Source organism: Oculina patagonica, chromosome 14 (assembly GCF_052425735.1).
Source record: "Oculina patagonica isolate OP01 chromosome 14, crgOcupat, whole genome shotgun sequence".
Classification (NCBI taxonomy): domain Eukaryota; kingdom Metazoa; phylum Cnidaria; class Anthozoa; order Scleractinia; family Oculinidae; genus Oculina; species Oculina patagonica.
In genome coordinates, this window is record NC_135771.1 from 22,249,165 (window position 1) to 22,271,473 (window position 22,309).

Sequence of the window (22,309 nt, forward strand, 5' to 3'; positions counted from 1 at the left end):
TCAAAATCTGTAGGAGAAGGGATTCAAGGAGATATGAAAGGCATGTCCCTTTACCTTTCGAAAGGCAATGACCCCCTCCCCATATCCTTCCTCCTTCCCCAATGAAGGACCTTCCAAACGCAACAGAAGCATTGTCATAAACTGATAAAATATTGGTCATAAACAAGATTCTGCGCCATGACTTGAATTAATGCGAAGAAAACTGAAACACAGGGGAAAGTGAGATACGTGTGACTAAGTGTAGCAATGACAGATAATATAATATGCAAAAATAGCACTACGTCATCAAACTGCTCAAACTTGCCTGAATGACACAAACTGAGTGACCCGATTAAGATATGGACTCGAGGAAGTTGCCGCAAGTGTGTAGTCACTGTGCTGAAGATGTAAAATGGATTAGCTTCACTTCCCTTAAATTCGATATTTTTATTGTCATAGTGTATTGAAAAGACTCCAATGGAAATTGAAAGGTGATGCCGTCGTTGGAAAATCTAATAATTGCTTGCGTCATTGCTAATTTTGAAGGAGGTTCGCATTTACAGCAAGGCGCCCAAAAGTGTGACCACTTTTAATTTATTCACATTCTTTCGTGCAGATTTAATCCAATCAGAAGTCATTTGCAAGCTATCCACGGCTTTTGATTGGATTAAATCTGCACGAAAGAATGTGAATAAATTAAAAGTGGTCACACTTTTGGGCGCCTTGCTGTAACCAACCCAGCCTAATGTGGAATTTTATCATTTTGATTTGGACTTCCCATAGAGCGGTACTGACGTACAGAAAGCTTAACCCAAGCTTTGATGCAAATTAATTGGCGAAGTTAATTTCCGTTATAAGAAGACAGGAACCGATTCAGCTCTTCTAACTATTAGAAATACGTCTCTCACAGGACCTCGCAAAGGTAGATGTGTTTTTATGTACTGAGAGTCTGTCATTAATTTTCTTCAGTATTGGTAATTCGTATAACCGTTCCTGTTCAGTTTCTGTATTCATTCTGTCTACTGAAGCGCACAAGAGTAAAGCTCGCTATATCATATGGTTTGGTAGAATTTTGACCCTACCGAGTCAGACCGGGTTAAGTTTAAAAGGCAATAGTTCTACAATATTTGTAAAGAAATTTTCTAAAATTGAAAATCGCCAACCTCAGTGGATTAACTAGCTTTGAAGCATTCTCCTTTGCCTGCCTCATTTCATAAAGTATAACTGATAAGGAATTTAGACTTCTCGTTTCAGTATAATTGGTTAAAACGCTGGCCAAAGATGCCATAAATAAACCGGTACGATTTTTTTGGTTATCTTGCAGACAAAGTTCCTGTTGTTAACTGCCGCTGTTACTTTTGTATTCTTTCCACACGGCACAAGGGAAGTGGTGAGTACAAACTTAATTTGATTTGCACCTAGGCAGGGGTTCATACTTCTCTTGAATAAATCTGAAACATCTTATAGTTGAGTTTGTTAATATTTACTTTTTTTTCTAAAAGTAAGAATAAGAAATCTAATCAGTAATCAATAACAATGTTAGACTGCGAATAATTTCACGATAAAATGGCATTTGCTTTATAAAAATTTCACTTTCTGAAGGTAAGAGATCGCATGAATGCAATGTGCCTGCGCCTGTCATTTTGCAAAGTGAGTTCAAGACTGACTTTCTTAGTTCCCCGTGAGTTAAGTCAAATATGTTCTGACAAATAACAGAGACTCAAAACCAACTCACATTTCGTTTCTCAATACTGTTGTACGTTAGAAAGATTAGAGTCGAATTTGAAAGCAAGGAAAGAAGTGTTCAATACATTCGCCATCGTGATTTTGAAGGGATTGAAGATCCCTGATAAGCAAACGCATATCTTGCTGTCAGTTGTAGTTTTCCACACGTTTTTGTGGTTACCTCACATAAAGTCTATAAAGAACTCATGCAAGGCTGAAATGGTAGCAACATTCGCTAAACCTGAGGTAACATATGTTGTTTTATTTGTTGTTGTTTGTGAACGAGACAATTTTACTAAAATAACAAAACAATCTAAATGGTTCTCTTTGCTCATGATGGAAGGTGAACAGTTATTGAGGCTGAGAACGTGGCAGTCCTGATTTCACTTTCTGACGATTTTATTTTATTTTTTTTTAAGGTAGAAGAATCGATTTTTTTTTGTTTTACGTGTCGTATCACCATGAAATTAAAGGGTCCTCAAGATGAAATGACAATGTTGGTCGCGGGTGATCTCATTTCCCTTTACCGTGCACAGATGGTGACCGAAATTGTGTTTCATGACGTACAAAGTGAGACATGAGGCTAACAACTTTATTTGTGATTTACATTGAATATATGCTCGAAAAGTGAATCTTTATGCCGTTTCCTCCTCTTGAACGGCTTTAGTATCCATGAATTCCTGGTACACCGGGAGGACTTATTCGTATTGCAGCTGATACCCTCTTAGGTTTCTGTATGGGTCATGTGATCAAACAGCCATGTGAGCGTCAGTCAATTTTTAGATGTATCTCTAGATAATAACAAACCTTATTACACGACTAAGGCGGTCTGAGGGCCAATACCTAAATCAGCCAATCAGATTACTTTATTTCCGGTCCCGCAAGGGCCGATATTTTCCAAGTATCGGACCGGGTTTTGTCCCGGATGATCCCGCGCTTATTCCGGCGCGATTTAGCGCAAGATTTTTTCGGAGTTTTTATTGCTTTGAAAATGAAATGACCTTAAACACAGAAATAATCATAACTCCTTTAGCGCGTGTAAAAGTTTAATAATTTGCTGCACATTGTTTTCCACGATATCTACCGGGTAGCAATTCTCACTACACAAAGTTTCCAGTCATGTAATAAATCTCTTATTAACCAAGCTTTCTCGGGACCGTACTGGTCGATTATTGGCCCTCGGTCTTTTTTGTACGGACCTCGCTGCGCTCGATCCGTACTATCAAGACCTCGGGCCAATATTCGCCCAGTACGGCCCTCGCGCGTGGTTAATAAGATATATATATTTTCGCCTTCTGTGAATTATGTTTGGCAGGGAAAGTACAAGAAAGATACCTTCTGTTAACAATGCTGTAAATAATTGAAATATTGCTTTAAAAACCATGATGTCTAACTGTTTTCTATGCTCGAGCACAAGACGCTCGTGCACGATGAATGAGAAATAAATATTCCTCGCCTCGTCAGAGAAGCGCACTCAATAACTGTTTTGTCGAAAGGAATGTTTATAAAACCTGTTCACAAAGTGATTACTGAAAAATGCCCTATTTCACAGCAGACAGTAGTTCTGTAAACGTTTTGTTTAAAGTAGTTTTGAGAAAAAAAATCTTTTAATATACAGTCTCTACAGCCCGTTCCAAATTAACTAGGCTACGAACTACCATTACTCAAACATTTAAATTCACTCACTTTACAAGCAATGGAAAAGAAGCGCAATAAGTATTAATTTCATTATTCTCAAAGAGGATTTTTCCCAGTAAAAGTAGAACAACCATAAACGGACTATTTTTACTTTAATATTATTCTTCTTATTCTGACAGAAGTGCTTGATATGATCAACATAGCTGAAGTTATACAAACCATCTATATCGGCTTCTTTGTCGCCAATTTCCTTGTCAAGACTAGTCGAGTTCTAAAAGCCATCGAGTTATGCAAAGAATGTTTGTTCATCCTTGACAACACACCACTCATAAAAGAAAAGAAGAAATTCAAATTCCTTTACAAGGGGTTATATTGGACAATGTTACTGGCGTACTGGCGTATCGATGATTACACAAATGTGATAAAATACGCTACAAAATTTCTCCCCATTGTTAACGAATGCGGTGACAGGTTCGTAGAATGTACGGTAAGCCAAATGCTAGCAGGATCGTATCTTCGTCAGAGTAAGTACGTAGAAGCAAGAGAACATGGTGAGAAAGCACTAACAATCAATGCAGAAATTGATTACAAAAATGGAGAAGCTTTCTGTTACGGAATCCTTGGGGAGGTGTATCAGTCAGTTGGAGAATATGAGAAGGCGAAAGAATATCACATGAAAGCGCTTGCCATCAGAAAGGAAATTGGTGACAGAAATGGAGAAGCCTCCTGTTACGGAGACCTTGGAACGGTGTTTCAATCTGTTAATGAATATGACAAGGCAAAAGAATACCACGAAAAAGCGCTTGCGATGAAAATAGAAATTGGTGACAGAGATGGTGAAGCTGCTGCATACGGAAACCTTGGAACTATGTTCGAATGTGTTGGAGAATATCAGAAGGCGAAGGAATATCACGAGAAAGCACTTGAGATTAATAAGGACATGGGGAACAGAAACGGAGAAGCCTCTTGTTTCGGAAACCTTGGAACTGTACTTAACTTACTTGGAGAATATGAGAAGGCGAAAGAGTATTTTGAGACAGCACTTGCGATCAAAAAAGAAATCGGCGACAGAGAAGGAGAAGCCTCCTCTTACTTAAACCTTGGACATGTGTTTACATCTGTTGGTGAGTATGTTAAGGCCAAAGACTATTACCAGAAAACAGTTGTGATCACAAGAGAAATTGGCGACCGAAAAGTAGAAGGAAGTGTTTGTGAAAGCCTCGGTACTGTGTTCCTATCTCTCGGTAAATATGCCAAGGCTAACGAATATCTTCAGAAAGCACTTGCTCTCAGTAAAGAAATTGGTGACAAAAAAGGAGAAGCCAGTGTTTACGGAAACCTTGGGCTTGTGTTTCAATCTATTGGAGACTACGAGAAAGCGAGAGAATATTCACAGAAGGCACTGGCGATCAGTAAAGAAATTGGCGACAGGGAAGGAGAAGCCTCAAGTTACGCAAATCTTGGAAATGTTTTTGAATTGCATGGTGAATATGTCGAGGCAGAAGAATATTACAAGAGGGCACTTGCTTTAAGCGTAGAGATTGGCGACGTTAAAAAACAATATACATTCCTCTGCAATCTTGGATGGATTATGCTTATAGCAGGAAAGGTTCAGAAATCTTTGTCGTATCTCCTTCCAAGTATTCAGAAATGCGAGGACTTGCGAGGTTTTCTACGAGACAACGATCAATTTAAGATATCTTTTTCTCACGAACATGGTTATCCCTACAGGGTACTCACTGCATTCTTTAGTTCAGCCGGAAATCCTAATAAAGCTCTGTACGTTTCAGAGCTTCGTCGAGCCAGAGCTCTGGCAGATTTAATGTCAGCTCAGTACTCCGTGGAGAATCAAATCTCAGCTAATCCTCAATCATGGGTTGGCATTGAAAGTGTCATGGACAAAGAACTTAGTAGTACTTGCCTATACTTCTCTTATTTTGATCACGATATATTTGTGTGGATTCTTAAAGAAGGAAAACTCGTGCAATTCAAAAGTGTGAATGGAAAAGAAATGATTGTTCAGGAGGGATTGATCGAAAATTTGGACGAGCTTTTTACTAACGAACGCTTCAGAAGTTTCAGCATTCCACCAGACAAACAATGCGAAGATCGATCTTTGAAAGATGTTCAACGAAAATCTTATGAGGAAGACATCCGTGAACCGTCGCGAATTGAAAATGACGGTAAAGATAACCAAACTACCCTCAAACGGAATCTTTCTCTGTGCCACAAATTGATCATCTCTCCTGTGGCGGACTTAATAGAAGGTACTGAAATCATCATTGTTCCTGAACGGTCTTTATACAGCATTCCATTTGCCGCTTTACCTGATGAAAGTGGAAAATACTTATCAGAGACTTTCAGGATCCGCGTCGTTCCTTCTTTGACGACTCTCAAGCTCATTCAGAACAGTCCAGCAGACTATCACAGTCAGACTGGTGCACTGATAGTGGGAAATCCTGATGTTGGTAGGGTGCGTTACAAGGGACGTCTTAAATACATTGCACCGCTGCCCTGTGCAGAAAGCGAAGCAAACATGGTAGGAGAAAAGCTTGGTGTCAAGCCGTTCCTGGGACAAGAAGCAACTAAGCAAGCGGTTCTTCAAGTGATCAATTCAGTGAGTCTGGTACATTTTGCTGCACACGGTGATGCAGAAAGAGGAGAGATTGCCCTTGCTCCTCTTCGTACTCCTAACAGGATCCCACGAGAAGAAGACTACCTTTTGACAATGTCTGATATTTCGAAAGTTCAACTGCGTGCTAAACTGGTAGTACTAAGCTGTTGTCACAGTGGACGTGGACAGATTAGATCCGAGGGAGTTGTTGGAATCGCACGAGCATTCTTAGGATCTGGTGCACGCTCAGTGTTAGTGGCACTGTGGGCTCTAGAAGACAGTGCGACAGAGCAGTTCATGAGTCGTTTCTACGAGCACCTTGTTGGTGGGGATAGCGCCAGTAAATCTCTTCACGAGGCCATGAAGTGGATGAGATGCAACGGCTATTCTGAAGTGAGACAGTGGGCACCTTTTATGCTGATTGGTGATAACGTGACATTCGATTTTGGAAAATCAAAGTAAGTTTTGAAAAGAAATAAAAAGAAATAACAATTAAGGGAAAAGATTCTGCCAGAAGACTCTACTCACTGAGGTGGAGACTCCTAGATTAGATAATGTAGTATAATAATTATAATTCAGGTTTTATTTTTGGTAGCTATTGATGTATTTCATATAAGTTTATCATTTAAATTATTAGGATACTATCTATGCTGTCTCAACAACGCAAAGTTAAATTTGAAAAGTTTAGGGAAGTCCCCATTGTAATTTTAAAATCGGTATACCGTATTTACTCGAATAAGCGCCGCCCCCGAAAAAGCGCCGCCCTCGAATAAGCGCCGCATTTGGGACAAAAAAGTTAATAAGCGCCGCCCTTAAATAAGCGCCGCAGTCACGATGCGGCGCTTATTCGATGAATTCCGAGTTTACCTCTCTGATGATGAACAATTCCGTTTAACTAAAAACACTCCTACAAAGCCACTCTAAAACATACTTGGACATTTCTTTCCATCAAAAGCGATGTTTTTTAGTTCAAAGTGGTTGTTTTACCGCTCGCCCATTAGTTTTTCTATCCAACATTCTTACGATAGACAGTTCTGTAAATGTTGCGAACTTTGCCAGGATAGCTAGGGCAACTGACAACCAAAAACGTTATTTTCAATTACTGTAAAAGATTAGATTCTTTGTGGCGTCCAAATTTTAAATAAGCGCCGCCCTCAAATAAGCGCCGCCCCCGAATAAGCGCCGCACTTGAGGCGCCGACAATTTAATAAGCGCCGCGGCGCTTCTTCGAGTAAATACGGTATTGCAAGTCCTTTTAAATCCTTGTTTTGGTTCCGACCATAAGTTACCTCAATGTTTAAAATACAGTAGAATCCCGATTTCTCGAACCTCCAATACAAAAGAAAACTGGCGCGAGAAATCGGCGGGGGGGGGGGGGGGGATTGCTAAGGAAGGGAAGGGAAACGACTTTCCCACATCCCCAATGAAGAACCTCAAGAACGCAAGGGAAGGATCAAATATGTGTCATAAAGAAGATTCTGCATTGTGACTTGAATTTATGTGAAATTCAGAAACTGAAACACAGGGGAAGGTGAAATATGTGAGACTAAGTGTAGCAATAACAGATAATATAATATGCAATAAAAGCACTACGTCAAACTGCTTGAACTCGCCTTAATAACACAAACTCAGTGACGAGATTCAGATATGGACTTGAGGAAATTGCCGTAAGTACTAAGTCGCTGTGCTGAAGATGTCAAAAAGCCTATCTTACCTTTCCTTAAATTTGATATTTTTATTGTCACAGTGTATTAAAAAGACTCCACTCGAAATTGAAAGGTGATGTCATGGTTGGAAAATCCAATAATTACTTGCGTCACTGTTAGTTTTGAAGGAGGTTCACATTTTTAAAAGGCACAGGCTAACGTAGATTTTGTCATTTTGATTTGGATCAGAAAGTTAATAACTCAAGTTTTGATCCAAAGTAATTGGCGAAGTTAATTTCCGTTATAAGATGACAGGAATAAAGAAAAGGACAGAAATAGTAGATTCCAGTTCACTTGACCTTCCAGGGCCAAAATAGGATTTTTTTCATTTTACATTAGCTGATAACTCCAGTGGAAAAATACCTCAAAGACAGGCAGAGGTTTAAGAAGTCTACATTTATCAATTATCAATCAGTTGTCCAAGCGTTAAATTATAAAGATGAAACTCGAGTATCGCTTACTGTCAATTTTATCAGATAGTAGGCAAACGTCATAAATTTTGCTGATAGTATTTTTAAAGCAAACAGCTTGAGATGGATTCAGAAGCACCAGCCATTCCAGCCTAAAATGCCGGCCAGATTTTAATACGGACCAGGATAAAGTATTGCTTTCTACGGCCCAAAAATTGGGCAAGGAATATCGTTGTCTCTAGCTTTTGTTTCTTGGATAGGATTTGACATGACACTGCCCTATGTCACGCAATTTTAGGCAATTTCGGCACTGAAAACTATTCATAAAATTAACTGAACTATCACAACAACGGCTTAAAACTGTAGAAGAACTGAAAAGAAACACAGAAAGGCGAAAAAAGGCATGAATTGGCAAAATTCGAAAAGATTAAAACAGATTGCGTTCGGGTAAACTTGAAAAACGTCGGCCCGACTTTTTTAGTTTTTTTTAGTTAGTTTTTAGTTTTCAAGTTTATTTCAGTTTGTATAAAAGTGTCATTTCTAATGCTCGAAAATCATCCTTTTTTGTTATGTAGCCGTGATTTTGCCAATAAAAGACTTTTTCTCTGCCAATTTAAAGTTAAGAGCCCTTAATTAACGAAAATAAATAGAATTACCGTGACCTTGCCCCTTTATTAACATCCAACAGAATATCGGATTATCTTCCCTTGGTAATTATGGCCATGGTAATCATTAAAACTCATCAGGGATTATCACGGCAAAGATATAAGAAAGAAAGAGAAAAAAATTAAAGGCTCATTTGTAAACAATGTAAAAGCTTACCTTGGTTAATTTTCGTAACATAAGCAGAATCCGCGAAGAAAAAAAGTCCACAAACGAAGATAAACTTCGCCTCCATAATTTCAAGTCTGGCGCCCTTGAGGACTTCCACTATGAAACCACGCGACAAAGCTACTACTATACTGCATTGAGTTCGCTGGCTTTTTATAAAACATTTGACAAAATTTTATCACGTTTTTATGTTTACGTTGCACCTATATTTTGACATAAACGGGAAATGACGCGACATTAGTGGCATTTTCCACGGTACGGAAACGGAGTTAACTATCTGGGCTGGTTATAAAACGGTTCCCAATTGTAAGTGTAATGACGAAACCGCGCATCGAAGGACTTTGAGAAAGTCTACTACACAAGTAATGATCGAAATTCAACCATTTTTATAACATAATCAAACGTTGTTCTGGGTTCTAATGGCTCTTGTTAATGGGAATATCGCCATTACGCAATGGAACTAAATTAGTGGGTGTTGCGGAAGCCGACAACAAATGTTTTAAAACAGTTTCTGAAACAAACTACCGCAAAAAATAATCGTAAATAACTTAACTAATTCGTAGACAAACCACAAACCAAAACATTTTTTTAAAAAAAAAAAAATCATTATTTCGGCTCTGCACAAACTTTGGTGACGTTTTAGAAACGCTCAAGTTTGAAAAGTAAATTTGCGTTTACAGTTTGTGAATTTCTCGTTTAAATCAAGACTGCTATTAATAATAATTTTAGCTTATCTTGTTGATCTTTTGAGTCCACGTTCGCCTCCAGATCTATTGACCTTTATGTAAAGGAAAGGAAAACGTTGTTGTACCTAGCTATAAATTATGGTTGCTTCAAACACGCGCCCCGGAAAATGTTTCGGAAAAGTGGCTTAAATAAAACATTACAAAATCAAAACACACCGCCAATGTCGACGTCCTTCAGTTCTGAGCAAAGAAAGGTCAAGTTCCAAACGTTCTCTCATGAAAGTTTTATCTGCAATTTAGAGCTTCTCTATGGGTACCCACGGTCTTCGTTTTCTTGGCAATTTTTTTTGCAAATCTTCGTTTTCTTAAGGAGATCTTCGTTTTATCTTCGTTCGTTTTTTTCCGTGAAATATGGTCAAATACAAACATTCAGAAATTACAGATATTTTTCTGTGGTGTTTACGAATTTTGACAGTTTTATATCGGAGTGTTCAATTTGATCGCGCGAATTTTGGTCAATTTCAGATCTTCGCTTCAATCTTGAGTTCTCGTTTTTTCCACGGTGATCTTCGCGTCTTCGATTTCTTCGGAAATGCCCATATATATTGAGAGGTTCAATTTAGAAACACGTTTTTCTCTTCATGTGCAAGTGAACAAATTCTGATTTTATCAATGAATCGGCATTTTTGTTAACTTCAGAAAAAAATGTCTGCTATGAAGATAAACAAAATTGTTTATTGATTGTTTATGGCTTAGTGGCACACGCCTATAACGAAAATCCGCAGTTCGAGGATGTCCTGTAATTATCACTACGCCTAAATACACTCCCATTTAAAAATTTATTTCGTTATTTCAAATATTTAACAGTTATTCCATGAGCGCGCGTTGGATATGAGATGGTAGATAGCCAAAAAGGCGCGTAGTATTGGCTTTAACTATCTGATATTCAACAAGCGCTAGTGGAATAATTGTCTTACTAAAAACGCCCACAGAATTGCGATATTTGAGCTCCCCGGCTGTTCTCACTGACGCGTACACCTTCCATATTTGTGGTCTATGGTATATGAGCCCATATCGCAAAGAGTAGCGCACGAAGTTCCCAGTGTTGTGGTCCGTATCTCTGGGTTGGGTGGTGGGGTGAGATCATACACATGGACGGATAGCGGCTGCCCAAGGCGCCTGATATGCTGATGTCCGGTCTCATCCCATAATTCTAATTGTGAAGCGCATTGAGCTTTGTAAATGCGCTATATAAGAACCTACGGGAATGCTCAGAATATCACTTAACCATTTTTTCCCACTTTTCCCTTGCTCCTAGTTGAAATACGCAGCTGTTCCCGTGGAAAATGAAATGGAATGGTCTTTTCCACTGGAAAGCTTTCAAATGGTACACACTCGTCCTGTTCCATTGTGTTTGTTGAAAAATAGTACTGTTCCATTTGCAAACAAAATTCTCCCCGGTTTTTCCACACAAATTGAAAGCACTCTTGCGTCACTAACAATACGTGAGGCTCCCCATGCTGTTCTTGGCGCGCGTTGTGTATTTGAGATGTTTCCAGGCTCAAGCTGAATTTGCTTAAAGGAGTACGTCACGGAGATTTTGCAGATTTTTGGTCTTGACTGTACTGAAATTAGTTGTAGGCAACTTAACCCATGAAAAACATTATCTTTGAATATCTAAAGGAAGCTGTAACCTTCATTTGCGGATAGAAATCATGCTACGGTTATAAATATCGATTTTCTTTGAAGATGCGCAGAAAGATCTTGAAAAGTTAAGCCTTAATTTTTCAAGTTGCAATCCATTTCCATCCGAGCCATCCGCAACCAAAGACGCTCGTTAACAGTTTCACTGCTCTAATACTGCTATTTGTGATAACAGTGAACCATTATTTTCAGGTTTCCTGGGACAAAAATTATAAATCTTGGCTGTTCAAAAATCTGTTTAAATCCGTGACAAAGCCCTTTAACAAATGGTAAACTCCACAGCGTACACTCAAGTGAATAAAGGAATGGGTCAAGCTAAATTTTGGAGGGGGGTGGTCTAATCTAAAAGTTATTTAAGTTTTCGCTTATTAACTTGCATAAAGTGAAATGTTTGTACGAAAAGTTTCAGTTTTTGGTTTAAAGGTCATTCCTGCTTGGTCACGTGACATACCACACCCAATTATGGATATAAATTTCAAACCAAATTTACGAGAACTTGCAAATATAACGATTGACTAATTTTGATTTCTGCGAATGGCTGTAACTACCAAGTATAGAGAACTAATCGGGGATTTACAAATTTAATTCTTTTGTTTCAATTACAACGTTTTTCCGTTGGAGAGGGACTGGGACTAGGAAAAAATAGGAAATATTGAAGAAATAATAAACATTTTTCAGAATCCCCGTTTAGCCGGACGTTTGACTAGGTGAGGTAAAGGTTTTGAGAGAAAACACGAGAGTTTTCTTGTACATTTACTTCCCGTAACTTAAATGCACATAATTTTTACAATTGTGGGCGTGGTCAGTCACGTGACCACTTAGAGCTGAGCCAATCATTAGAAAATTTCATTTCATATATAATCAAACAAAAAGAAGCAACGTTTTTAAGGAAAAGAACAAATCAAGAAGAAATGACCAAAACGTCGTATAAAAACAAGAACCATGCCTTAATTCACGTGAGCAATGTTCAGTTATGGATGTTGATACGAAGCTTTTCAAATTCACTAGTAGATAACTGACGAACTGAATAGAAAAACTCGTGTAGTAAGTACACTTTGTTTTCAGCGTTGATCGCTTGAGCCCTGTCGCATCGCATCAGCGCGCGTGCTCAAGTTGAAGGCATACGTCAGTGTACACCCATGGGCAAATAGTAGACGCTAAATTAACCAATCAGAGAGCGCGGTTTACTTTAGTTGAGCTATAATTGTTTTTGGAGCTTCCTTTCTTACAATTTCAATTAATTACCGAGAAAAAGAATAGTACACAATCGAACACTCAGTCTTTGGCCACTTGCCATGTTAAATTTATTGATATTAGAAAACGAATACTTGCCAGAAAACATCAAGTATGGACAACTGGCATAACAATTCAATAAAGAAACACAATCTTCTCGCTAGACAATCAAGTCCATATATTGACTTACAGAGATATGCATAATTCTTTTCGATCGAAATGAAACAAGTTTACCTCCCCCCCAAGCCCTGCCTTCCTCCCAGGCTGGGTCTCAAAACCTGGTGTCCTCTGAATGACTTTGTTGTTGTTGTTGTTGTTGTTGTTGTTGTTGTTGTTGTTGTTGTTGTTGCTGCTGTTGCTGCTGTTGTTCTTGTTCACCTTTCCTTGCTGTTGGTTCGGGAAGAGTTGCAGGGTTGAATCTCTGTTTGAAGAGAATGAAGACACTCTTCTTGAACACAAACGAGAGGCAAATCAACACACCTGTCAAATAATAAAAACAGTTTTTTTATATATGGTTTTAGAGAACATTTTAGAGAACATCTTTATTATTTACTACATAACACATTTTAAAGGGAAGTTGGTCCAGCCTAATCTTGTACCCAGATCCCACTCTGCCCGGAACACGAAAAATTAAAAAATCTGCCATTCGTCTGACCGTGGAAGAACTGGGCACAAGGTTACCGTTAGTTGCCAAACAAGGGTAAGTTTAAACCATCTAAGTCTAAGTCAACTTTATTTAGGCAGGGTGACCCAATCAGCACTTGGCTGGTATCAAAAGGGGCCCTGCATAACCAACAACCTGAACATTACAATCATTTGGCATCAAAACAATCAGAAGGATGTCTTTAGAAACCGAAATTAATTAATTTATGCACAACGAAATGGTAAACTTTCATTTCCCAAAATGCAGTACAGTTAAAATCGTCAAGATGATTTTTCTTATTAACTGTGAAAAAAGCGTATTTGTTAATCGTTGATGCTTCAATACGACTTCAAGTACCTATTGCAGCTTCCCAAAGTGGTTTCGGGCTCAAAGGCCCCTGGTTCAAAAAAGCCAAGATACAGCGCTTTTCTCCCCACCCCGGAAAAAATAAATAAAGGGCGCGCAATACATGCAGAAGCGATGATTTTTACTATGTGGGTGTTAAAATTTCTTTAGGAAATTTGTCAAAACATTAACGTCAATAAAAGTAGCCAGTGATATCTGACAACTTCTCCCTTAAATGATTTTTCAACAAAAGTTGTATTAGATTACTGCCTGACATCCTGTGACTAACCTTGAGAGCTGTTTATTATGACAAATGGATATTCCAAATACGGAGTTGGATAGAATGCCAAGATGAAACCCAGGATCCACGTACTGCCAGTGACAGCTGTCAATTTCAGTACTATCAGAGTCAGGTTACGGTTACTCTGATTTGCAGCCACCGTGTTTCCCTGCCACAAGAAAAAGGAAGAAACACTGTATACACCTGATTGAAGAAACGTTGACCCGCGAAAAGCATAGCTAGGCCATGAACGATGCGACCCAAATGTTTGCTGGGAAGTCGGAAAAAATAATTTCCAAATCAAAGTTTTTTTTTCTGACATGAGTTGCCTTGTCATGTTTGTCACCGCAGTGTGTTTTTTATTTTTATAAACAGCATTTCCAGGCTTTTTGCATATAACAGAATAGCTTCGTCTTCTTCTCAAAAACTCCGTTTTTATTTTATTCCGTAAGCAAATTACGGTCTTATTTAATTTGTTTCGTTGACGTTGTTACAGTTAAAGTGAAATAAACGCCTCTCCCTAATAAAAGCCTCATCTATTAATGGTCCCTCCTAGGACCTCTAAGGTATGTGAACATGAAAGTTTATTCTTACTTGACTGTACTTTCTGATAGCAACAGCAGAGGCGATCACAGAAATGATGTTGAAAAGAAGCGATGCGGAAACAGGAGCAGCGACAGCAAAGGTACGGGCAGGTATTGATAACTGACAGCCGTCTTGCTCACCTGGGTGGAGAGGACATGGCAGGGAAATATTAACAGTCTGTCGATAATAATAATAATAATAATAATAATAATAATAATAATAATAATAATAATAATAATAATGGTGATGATGATGATGATGATAATGATGATGATGATGATGTTGATGATGATGATGATATTATTGGCTTTTTAGTATAATTTCAGAGGTAAATATAAGAATCGAGGCATTCTGATTGGTCGAGAAACTCGGCTAATGACGCTATAATTATCCCGTGAGAGGTGATTATAGCATTTGAAGGCTTGAACTACAAGCCATGTAACCTTTGACATCCAGGAAAGTAAACATGGCAGCATTTGCTGAGTGACATTTTCTTCCATTTGAAAGAAATCACTCCAAGTCCGGGATATTCAAAACATTGGGAATTTTGAAATTTGGCTGCCAAGGCTTTCGGACCGAAAATATTGGCAAGAATTTTTGAAGCTCCGCGTGAAGTTATTTGTTTAGAAATATTTTTAGGTATTTTATATTCTTATTTACATCGCCTTTTCGCTTGTTTTACCATTTTAATAACATCTTTTACAACTATGCATTCCATTCGCACAAAGTTTTTTTTAGCCATTTTTTGCCTTTTATTCTTATTGTCTATTGTTTGTATATGCATATTTTAGCGCTTTTACGATATTTACGCCTGAAATTTCATTCTTACACCGAACTTGAAAATGACCTTTGAACGGTCGAAACGTCGTTCATTCTTAGCGTTCACTTTTCTTACAAAATTTCATTAAAAAAAGGCTTTTGACGGGAACAAACTACATCGGTTTTGTTTACTACCTAGTATTTATATATAAAAGAAAACAAATGAAAGAAATCGACTTTTCAACTTTTGCCACGAAATCAAGGTTTTACTCGATTTTTTTCTTGACAGCCGCTCTTAAGCAAACTGGTATAGAAAGCGTCCGGCGAGTTTTATACTTTTTTCAAATCAACCTGGGAGAACACATGACTCCAACAAAACTGCTCGGCGAGAACTTACGCCGAGAGCACATGGACGTCCACTTACCACAAATCAAATGCGCTTATGGCTATTTTAAACATAGCACAATGATGTATAATGTATGATCTTACCGTAACCAACATTTCCTATGTTTGCAAATTGAAGAGCCACGCAAATTCCAACGACGACTATTGGGAATCCCCAGGCAAACATGCTGTAGCGAATGTACGCGTTTCTTTGTTTGGCAATCACCACAGGGTTACGCAGGTTCACATCTATACAAAAAAAATAAATTAAAGATGTTTATTTCGAAAAATAAATGATTTTATGTAGCTTGTGACGTATTTATCTCCCAGCTTACGGTTGGGGAGTTTCTTGTCATCCGGGATATTGCTGAATGGGTTTTTATACATAGAAGTAAAGCATACGTTTTTTGTAATCCTCTTTCGCTGATATCTTCAACAAGCGAAGACAAATTTAAGCAACGTGTTATACAAGAGGTTTAGATTGAATTATTTTACTCATCGAAGCACTGTAAAAAGTAAGTTTTGAGATTTAAATGGATAAAACGAATTTCTGCAAACAAAGTACTAGCCATTTTCATACAAATTTACATCTAACAGAATAATGTGGGTATAGGTGACCTTAAATCGACAAGCATTAGGACAGTCTGCTATGTCCATCGTAACGTGCGTCCAATTCTAAACATATCTCCACAATCTCTCAAGACTGACCTTGACTGTTTGACTTAAGTAATAGGCGCGCAGTGGGTACATGTGTGGCTTGTAACTACAGTAAATTATTTAAAAACCGTTAAAGAAACTACTAAGATTTTCAGGTTAAAACAAGTCCATTCTGTTTGGGCTTAATAGACGAACGGGCGACGCGTCCGAGAGGTAAGCAACCGCAGGACAAGAGGAACGTACTAATTATAAGGCAACTGACTTATAGAAGAAGACTGGTACTTACTTATGGTCGACAAGGATTTTCGTGTGTTGTGAGCGATAACACTCATCCACAGGAATACAGCCAGGATGAAGTAATGCAACAGGGCGCCCATCACAGCACAGACGGCAGAGGAAACAACATCCGGGTCTGAAACAAAGTACACTGTCTGCATGGCTATCATTGCGCATGACAAGTGCATCACATTTTTGCCATGGTAGGTGCGCAGCTCAGCAAACAGGAAATACGTCACCAACAGGAACAAGAGCGAAATAATTGACAGGGAGAACCCGATATAGGTAATGATGCGCAGGGCGAGCGACTGACCTGGCGTTTCTTGCTTTGTGTGCCCAGTGGGAGTCGCGATGTCGGTGTAGTTACGAGAAAAGTTTGCAGAGCACAGAACTAACGTCTGGTTGATCACGATGTAGGTTCCGTTGTTGTAGAGCTTTTTGTGAGGAATTAAGAAAACAGAGTTATTTCTTAAAATAACAAATTCGTTTGATGGAAAGGAAGGACCTCGGCACTGTTCCGATGAGTTCGCGCCGTTAGTGTTGGCATCAGTGTGTACTGACAGACATCTTCTTTTGAATGGATCGTAAACCTCGTTGTTCGGGCAGTTAACCCTAATAAAACGAGTCAATTCTCTGAATTTATTTGAATTCGTGCCATGAATCGAGAATGCAAAAAGCATGGTAGTCATCCTGGGGGGTAAACGATCAACGTTTAACTTGAGGCAATTAACGGTTCGGTTTACAAACACATTGGGATTTGACAATAGGGCGCAATGCGGGTTCTTAACATCCTCAAATATTATTTGTCGTGTAAGTGTATCTCCATTTTGAAGTATTTGAATACCATTAGCATAGGAACGGCACAACTGTTTGATCACCGTGTCAGGTCCCGTGTTGGCCTCTTGTGGTGTCACCAGGCACTTCCTCGGGATAACGTCTCCCACTGGAACTGCTTCCCAAATAGTGTCTGCAGATGTGATATCCTGCAAGGAAACGCGCTGCATCGGTTTTTGCACAATGCGGAGACTCCAATGGTGAAGATTGCGTGACTTGCCATGACATATGGCGCAGTATATATTGGCATAAGTGACATTGGTTGTCATGTCAACCACTGGCAGGGCAGTGGCAGGATCAGCTGAGTAGTTGGTCGACATACACGCATGAGCAGTTTCATCATTACGCCAAGAAGATGGACAGCTAGCGACCATCATGTAGCCCCTGATTTGTTTCTCCATGTTTGACGGTTCTCTTTGGCAGGATTCCTTCAGTGGTTTGGGTTTGTTGTTTGACAAGCGAGGGGTATACCTTCATAAAATACAAACAAAGATCATCGTTAAAACGTTTCAGTAAGAGAAATATCTCTCTCTATTTCGATGGTTATCTCTGCGGAAAAGATCTAGATGACACAACTTCATTCCATAGTCAACTTGAGATGACAATACCACATGACATAAATTTTACGCGAATTCACTTTTTTTGCAGATTGGTGTTTTTTGCTCAGGCTTCTAAAAGATATTTTTTTTATTAACAATAACGTTAATAATTGTTTTAAAATTCCGTGTAATCTCTGCTTACTTAAAATATCCTAACTGAACATAAACCTGGGAACCTCCGCATCTGTTAAAATGCGGAATTAAAAGACCTGCACGATTAAGATTTTTGCTACCAAAATGCTAAAATTCGCTTCAAGTATAGTAAGTAAAGCTTGCTTAAAATAGAAAACGTTGCTCCTAAAATACAAAACGTTGTGCCCTTCACCCTGCATTTTCTTAATCTTCTTGAGCTATAAGTTGTAGTCCCTTTCGCAGTCGTTGTTTGTACTCGTCAAGCAACGCTCTCTCTCCAGAAAGCGTCGCGTGACGAAGACAAACAGCAGCCTCCAAAATGGCGGTCAGTAACTGAGCTAGGTAGAATACTTGCTGGAAACACGGAACATTGGTTCCGTTGTTTCCTGGTGGAATAGGGAACCGTTTGAAGTCAGTTCATATTTTTAAACAAAACAAGACACACAAGGTCTTCTAAGGGTGGCCTTATCAGTAAAGTATGCCGTTATTTATGTTCGAACAGATATGTACAGGATTGAACGCTAATGAAATGCACGTTTCTCATAACAGGCATCACAAAGTGTCCTCATTAATAAAAGTTCACCAGAACACACCAGAATAGAGTGAATTCGTGTAACCCGTTTTTTATATGCAAATGCGCCGTGTAATATTTAAATGAGCTGTACAGGAAAACAGAAAATTGCGGACAAATCATAAGTATTATTTGCATGTGGAAGTCAGGTTAAAATTCAAGCATTTACCAATATGTAAAAACCAAAACAGATAACGGGGCTTAAAATTTATCATGCCTTGAATTGTCTTGCGATTTTAGACAAACATTTTATATTCAACATCCCGTAAAGAAAAACAAACTAATTTTCGATTTAGGTTGAACATGTTCTTGAAGTGCTTAAAGAAAGACACGTCCTGTTTATACTTATTTTCTGTTTAACTATTAAAGTGATTTCTTTGAGGTTTTCTGACCACTCGTGTATTGTTTTAGTGTACACAAACATTAGAATATTATACGACTCATTACCATATAAAAAACGGGTTACACGAATTCACTCTAATCTGTCAAATATGAAGTAATATGGAAATGTCAAATGACACAGTCAAACATGAAGTACTCATTAAACAATACTTGTACTCAATCCTGGACATTAGTGTGTTCGAAAACTGGAATATCCTATACATTCTTCTTTGGCCGTAGAAAATTGCTTGAGGGCGCTGACTTCCTAAGATTTTTTTCCAAGTCAAAAATCAGCAAAAAGCTTACGACCACCTACAATCTGTAGAAGCTAACTTACCACGTGTCATAGTCCACACAACAATCACCGATCTCTTGGCAGAGCGCATCGCAATAGCAGCGTCCCCAGTAGCTTTTCGTCCGGCTCGGAGGTCTTACAGTCGTGTTCGGTCTGCATGATACTTCAGATTTATTGCAAAATGTTCCATCACCATGGTCGTGCACCAGAGTCTCCAATCCGGAACAATGCGCGGTTTGGTTTGCACTGAATGGCTGACAAGGGCCTGGTAGCGAAAATGACCAAGTAAATCACTTGATTAAGGTTGAATAAGGTTCGCAGGACCTTTGCTCTCATAATGTATATAAAAATGTATTTATTTGAATAAATCGAACAGCAACGACTGAGGCCGACAACAGACGAAATATTCATGAGAATATATTTCTTAAAGTTGCTATTGTTAGTAAATGCACGTGTCCCGTTTGTGTCCCGTGCGTTGATTCACAGCTTTGGATAGTGCCAATCTTGAAACGACCTCATCCCCAGGGCGCATTTGCCCCCCCCCCCCCCCTTTCCACTTTGAAGGTTGAAGGGAAAAGCACCCCGGGGACAAGGTTGTTCTTAAAAACATTATCGACTTGGATTTTTGTGCCAATTTTTCTCCGCTGTTATAAAATTTTATAAGTTAATTCACAAAGAAAACAGACTTGGTGCCATGGTGCCATGACAGAAGCGAATTTAAAATCTCACTTTCAAAAAGATAGCACGCTTCAAAGTTTAAGAACGCCTTTCAGAAAAAACCGAGCACAAGGTGACAGAAGATGAAAAATCGCTTTCCTTCGTTTTTTGCTCATTAATAGCTTAAAGGAAGATGAGAAACCCTGATGAAATTTGTTAATTACCTCGAGATGGTTCGCCAGAATATCCTCTTCCAGAAAACGGACCGAAAGTGATCAGCATGATGACGAAACATATTGAAATTGATCCCATCATTTACTGTTTCTGATGTGTGACGACCAACCTATAACAGTGGTGACTGAAGAAAAAAAAAATACTTCAATTGTAAAAGAGACAAAACTATGTAGACAAAAGGGATTGCATAGAATCAGCCTTACATGGTCAGCATTTTTGTGGCGTTTGCACTGCCTTACATGGTCAGCAATTCTTAAAGATAAATTCCAGTCCTTACTGCGCAATCTCTGCCCCAATGTTTTTTTGAGCCTCGCACGAAGTAATTTTTACTAGCCAAAATAAAAATTCCAGAACAAACTTTTCTTCATTATCAACGCTACATTTCTTTGTTGAACAATAATGACGAGTAGAAGAAGCTCGACATTATTCGACCATTGCTGGACGACACAACCCGTACGTACTGACGGAACCAAAAATTCCATTTACGTTATAACCGAAGTTTTGATCAGCGAATTCAAAACAAAAAAAAAATCAAACCCCGAGATGCGCAGTGCGGACTTGAATTACCCTTTATACCATGCCATAGAAAATACAGCCAATCAGAATACAGGAAAGCCGTTGTATATTCGACGGTATTCAACCCAACCTTCCCATCGTGCGCTGCGATCTTATTCTCGCTGAAATTTAGTAAGTGTATTTCCTATGGCATGGTATAAAATAGTTACACAACACTTTCTCGTGGTATACTATGGAATATCCCACTTGTCACTTGTATTTTCTTCGTATACACACTCGCCTAAAGGCTCGTGTGTATACCGAGAAAATACAAGTGACTCGTGGGATATTCCATTATATAACACCCAGAAAAAAACAATGACATCATTGAGGACCAAATCAAACTTAGAACAGGGGACGTCGCATTTGACTCCGTAAATAATGAACTAACAGTGAGCGAGTGGTAATTTGGCTGTTGCGTTTTGCATGTTAACGACCTGCGAGGTAAAGGCTGGTTCTCAGTATGATCGCACCGATCTTTTCTAACGCATCGATCGTTTGCAAATACTGATAATGAGACGATAGGCGAACGAGGCGATTGGAAGCGATCGGGGGCTCTTATATAATCGTCTCGATCACCTGGTATAAGCGAAGACCTTCGAAAAACAATCATTTTAGCCCTAGATGCAACACAGTAGCAGCCTTCAATGAAAGAGCAAAACTAGTGGCCTCCTATCTTCTCAGTTATTGCAGTTTTACGGCGAAGAAAAGAAAAGAGAAGCTATAGAAGGATAGAACACGGGCTATCCAAGCGATCGTGATCGCCCCAATCGCCGCAGACGTTAGCGATCGCAAGACGTTATGTATTTAGCAACCGCAGAGGCGATAACAAAGGCGATAAAAACGATCGGGGGCGATTATATGAGAACCAACCTTAAGTGCTCGTTGGGATCGCCGATCGAGTTTTTTCGATAAATAATATTAATGCAAATTGGGAGAAAGCCCAACACTCTTCTACAGCCAGCTGCATGTTTTGAAGTACGAGTAGCTTTATTTCTTTTTGAGCCCCATAACTGGCAGCTTAATTTACAGTTTCAACAGACAGTTCAGCTATTACGTAACATGTAGAAAGACATGATAAAGTAATTATCGTAACACATGAATTGCAAAATGTCAGTGAGTAAGAGGCAAGAAATTTCATGAGAGTGATAACCCAGACTAGACTAGAACTAGAAAACGAGCCAGACTAGAAAATTAATAATTTTTTTAAAATTGTGAATGTTGAAAAAGGCCAAGACAGATACAATTAAAATTTAACAGTTCAGGGACAATGTTTTTGCGCAAATAAATTTGGGTTTCACACTTTCAACTTACGCGAGGTCCAAAACACTCACTTATAAAAAATGCAAGTAAAATAAGCAGTTGGATAATAATATTTCATTATAATTAGATTCCTCGCTACTAGTTTTACTCGTCTGTATTTTGACTCGCTAAACAGGAATTAAATTGCGGAGCGTTTTTTTCTTCAACCTCGATATCTTGCTTTTGATCCGTATAGCTGAAAAAAACTAAAATTAATTTACGGCGAGCTATATATTTTGTTTTAACGTTACTCAATACTTCACTCCTCAGTGTTACGTAAGCAATACATGGAAA

At 38.7% G+C, this 22,309-nt stretch overlaps 2 protein-coding genes across 2 annotated transcripts; one reads left to right on the forward strand and one right to left on the reverse strand.

The window, feature by feature from the left end:
- The first annotated feature begins 778 nt into the window (after positions 1-778).
- LOC144637848 (uncharacterized) lies at positions 779-6,671 on the forward strand. The gene is made up of 3 exons (XM_078496935.1): positions 779-901; positions 1,304-1,369; positions 3,522-6,671. The coding sequence occupies exon 3, from the start codon at positions 3,533-3,535 to the stop codon at positions 6,416-6,418; it is 2,886 nt and encodes a 961-aa protein (XP_078353061.1). The 5' UTR covers positions 779-901; positions 1,304-1,369; positions 3,522-3,532; the 3' UTR covers positions 6,419-6,671.
- A 9,063-nt stretch (positions 6,672-15,734) lies between these two features.
- LOC144638076 (uncharacterized) lies at positions 15,735-19,653 on the reverse strand. The gene is made up of 2 exons (XM_078497177.1): positions 19,310-19,653; positions 15,735-17,760 (listed from the first exon to the last, which is right to left on the reverse strand). The coding sequence occupies exon 2, from the start codon at positions 17,688-17,690 to the stop codon at positions 16,422-16,424; it is 1,269 nt and encodes a 422-aa protein (XP_078353303.1). The 5' UTR covers positions 17,691-17,760; positions 19,310-19,653; the 3' UTR covers positions 15,735-16,421.
- Between the last annotated feature and the right edge of the window lie 2,656 nt (positions 19,654-22,309).

Excerpts from the sequence above, each read along its gene's own strand:
- LOC144637848 (XM_078496935.1), top strand. The coding sequence starts at position 3,533 with ATGATCAACATAGCTGAAGTTATACAAACCATCTATATCGGCTTCTTT.
- LOC144638076 (XM_078497177.1), bottom strand. The coding sequence starts at position 17,690 with ATGGAGAAACAAATCAGGGGCTACATGATGGTCGCTAGCTGTCCATCT.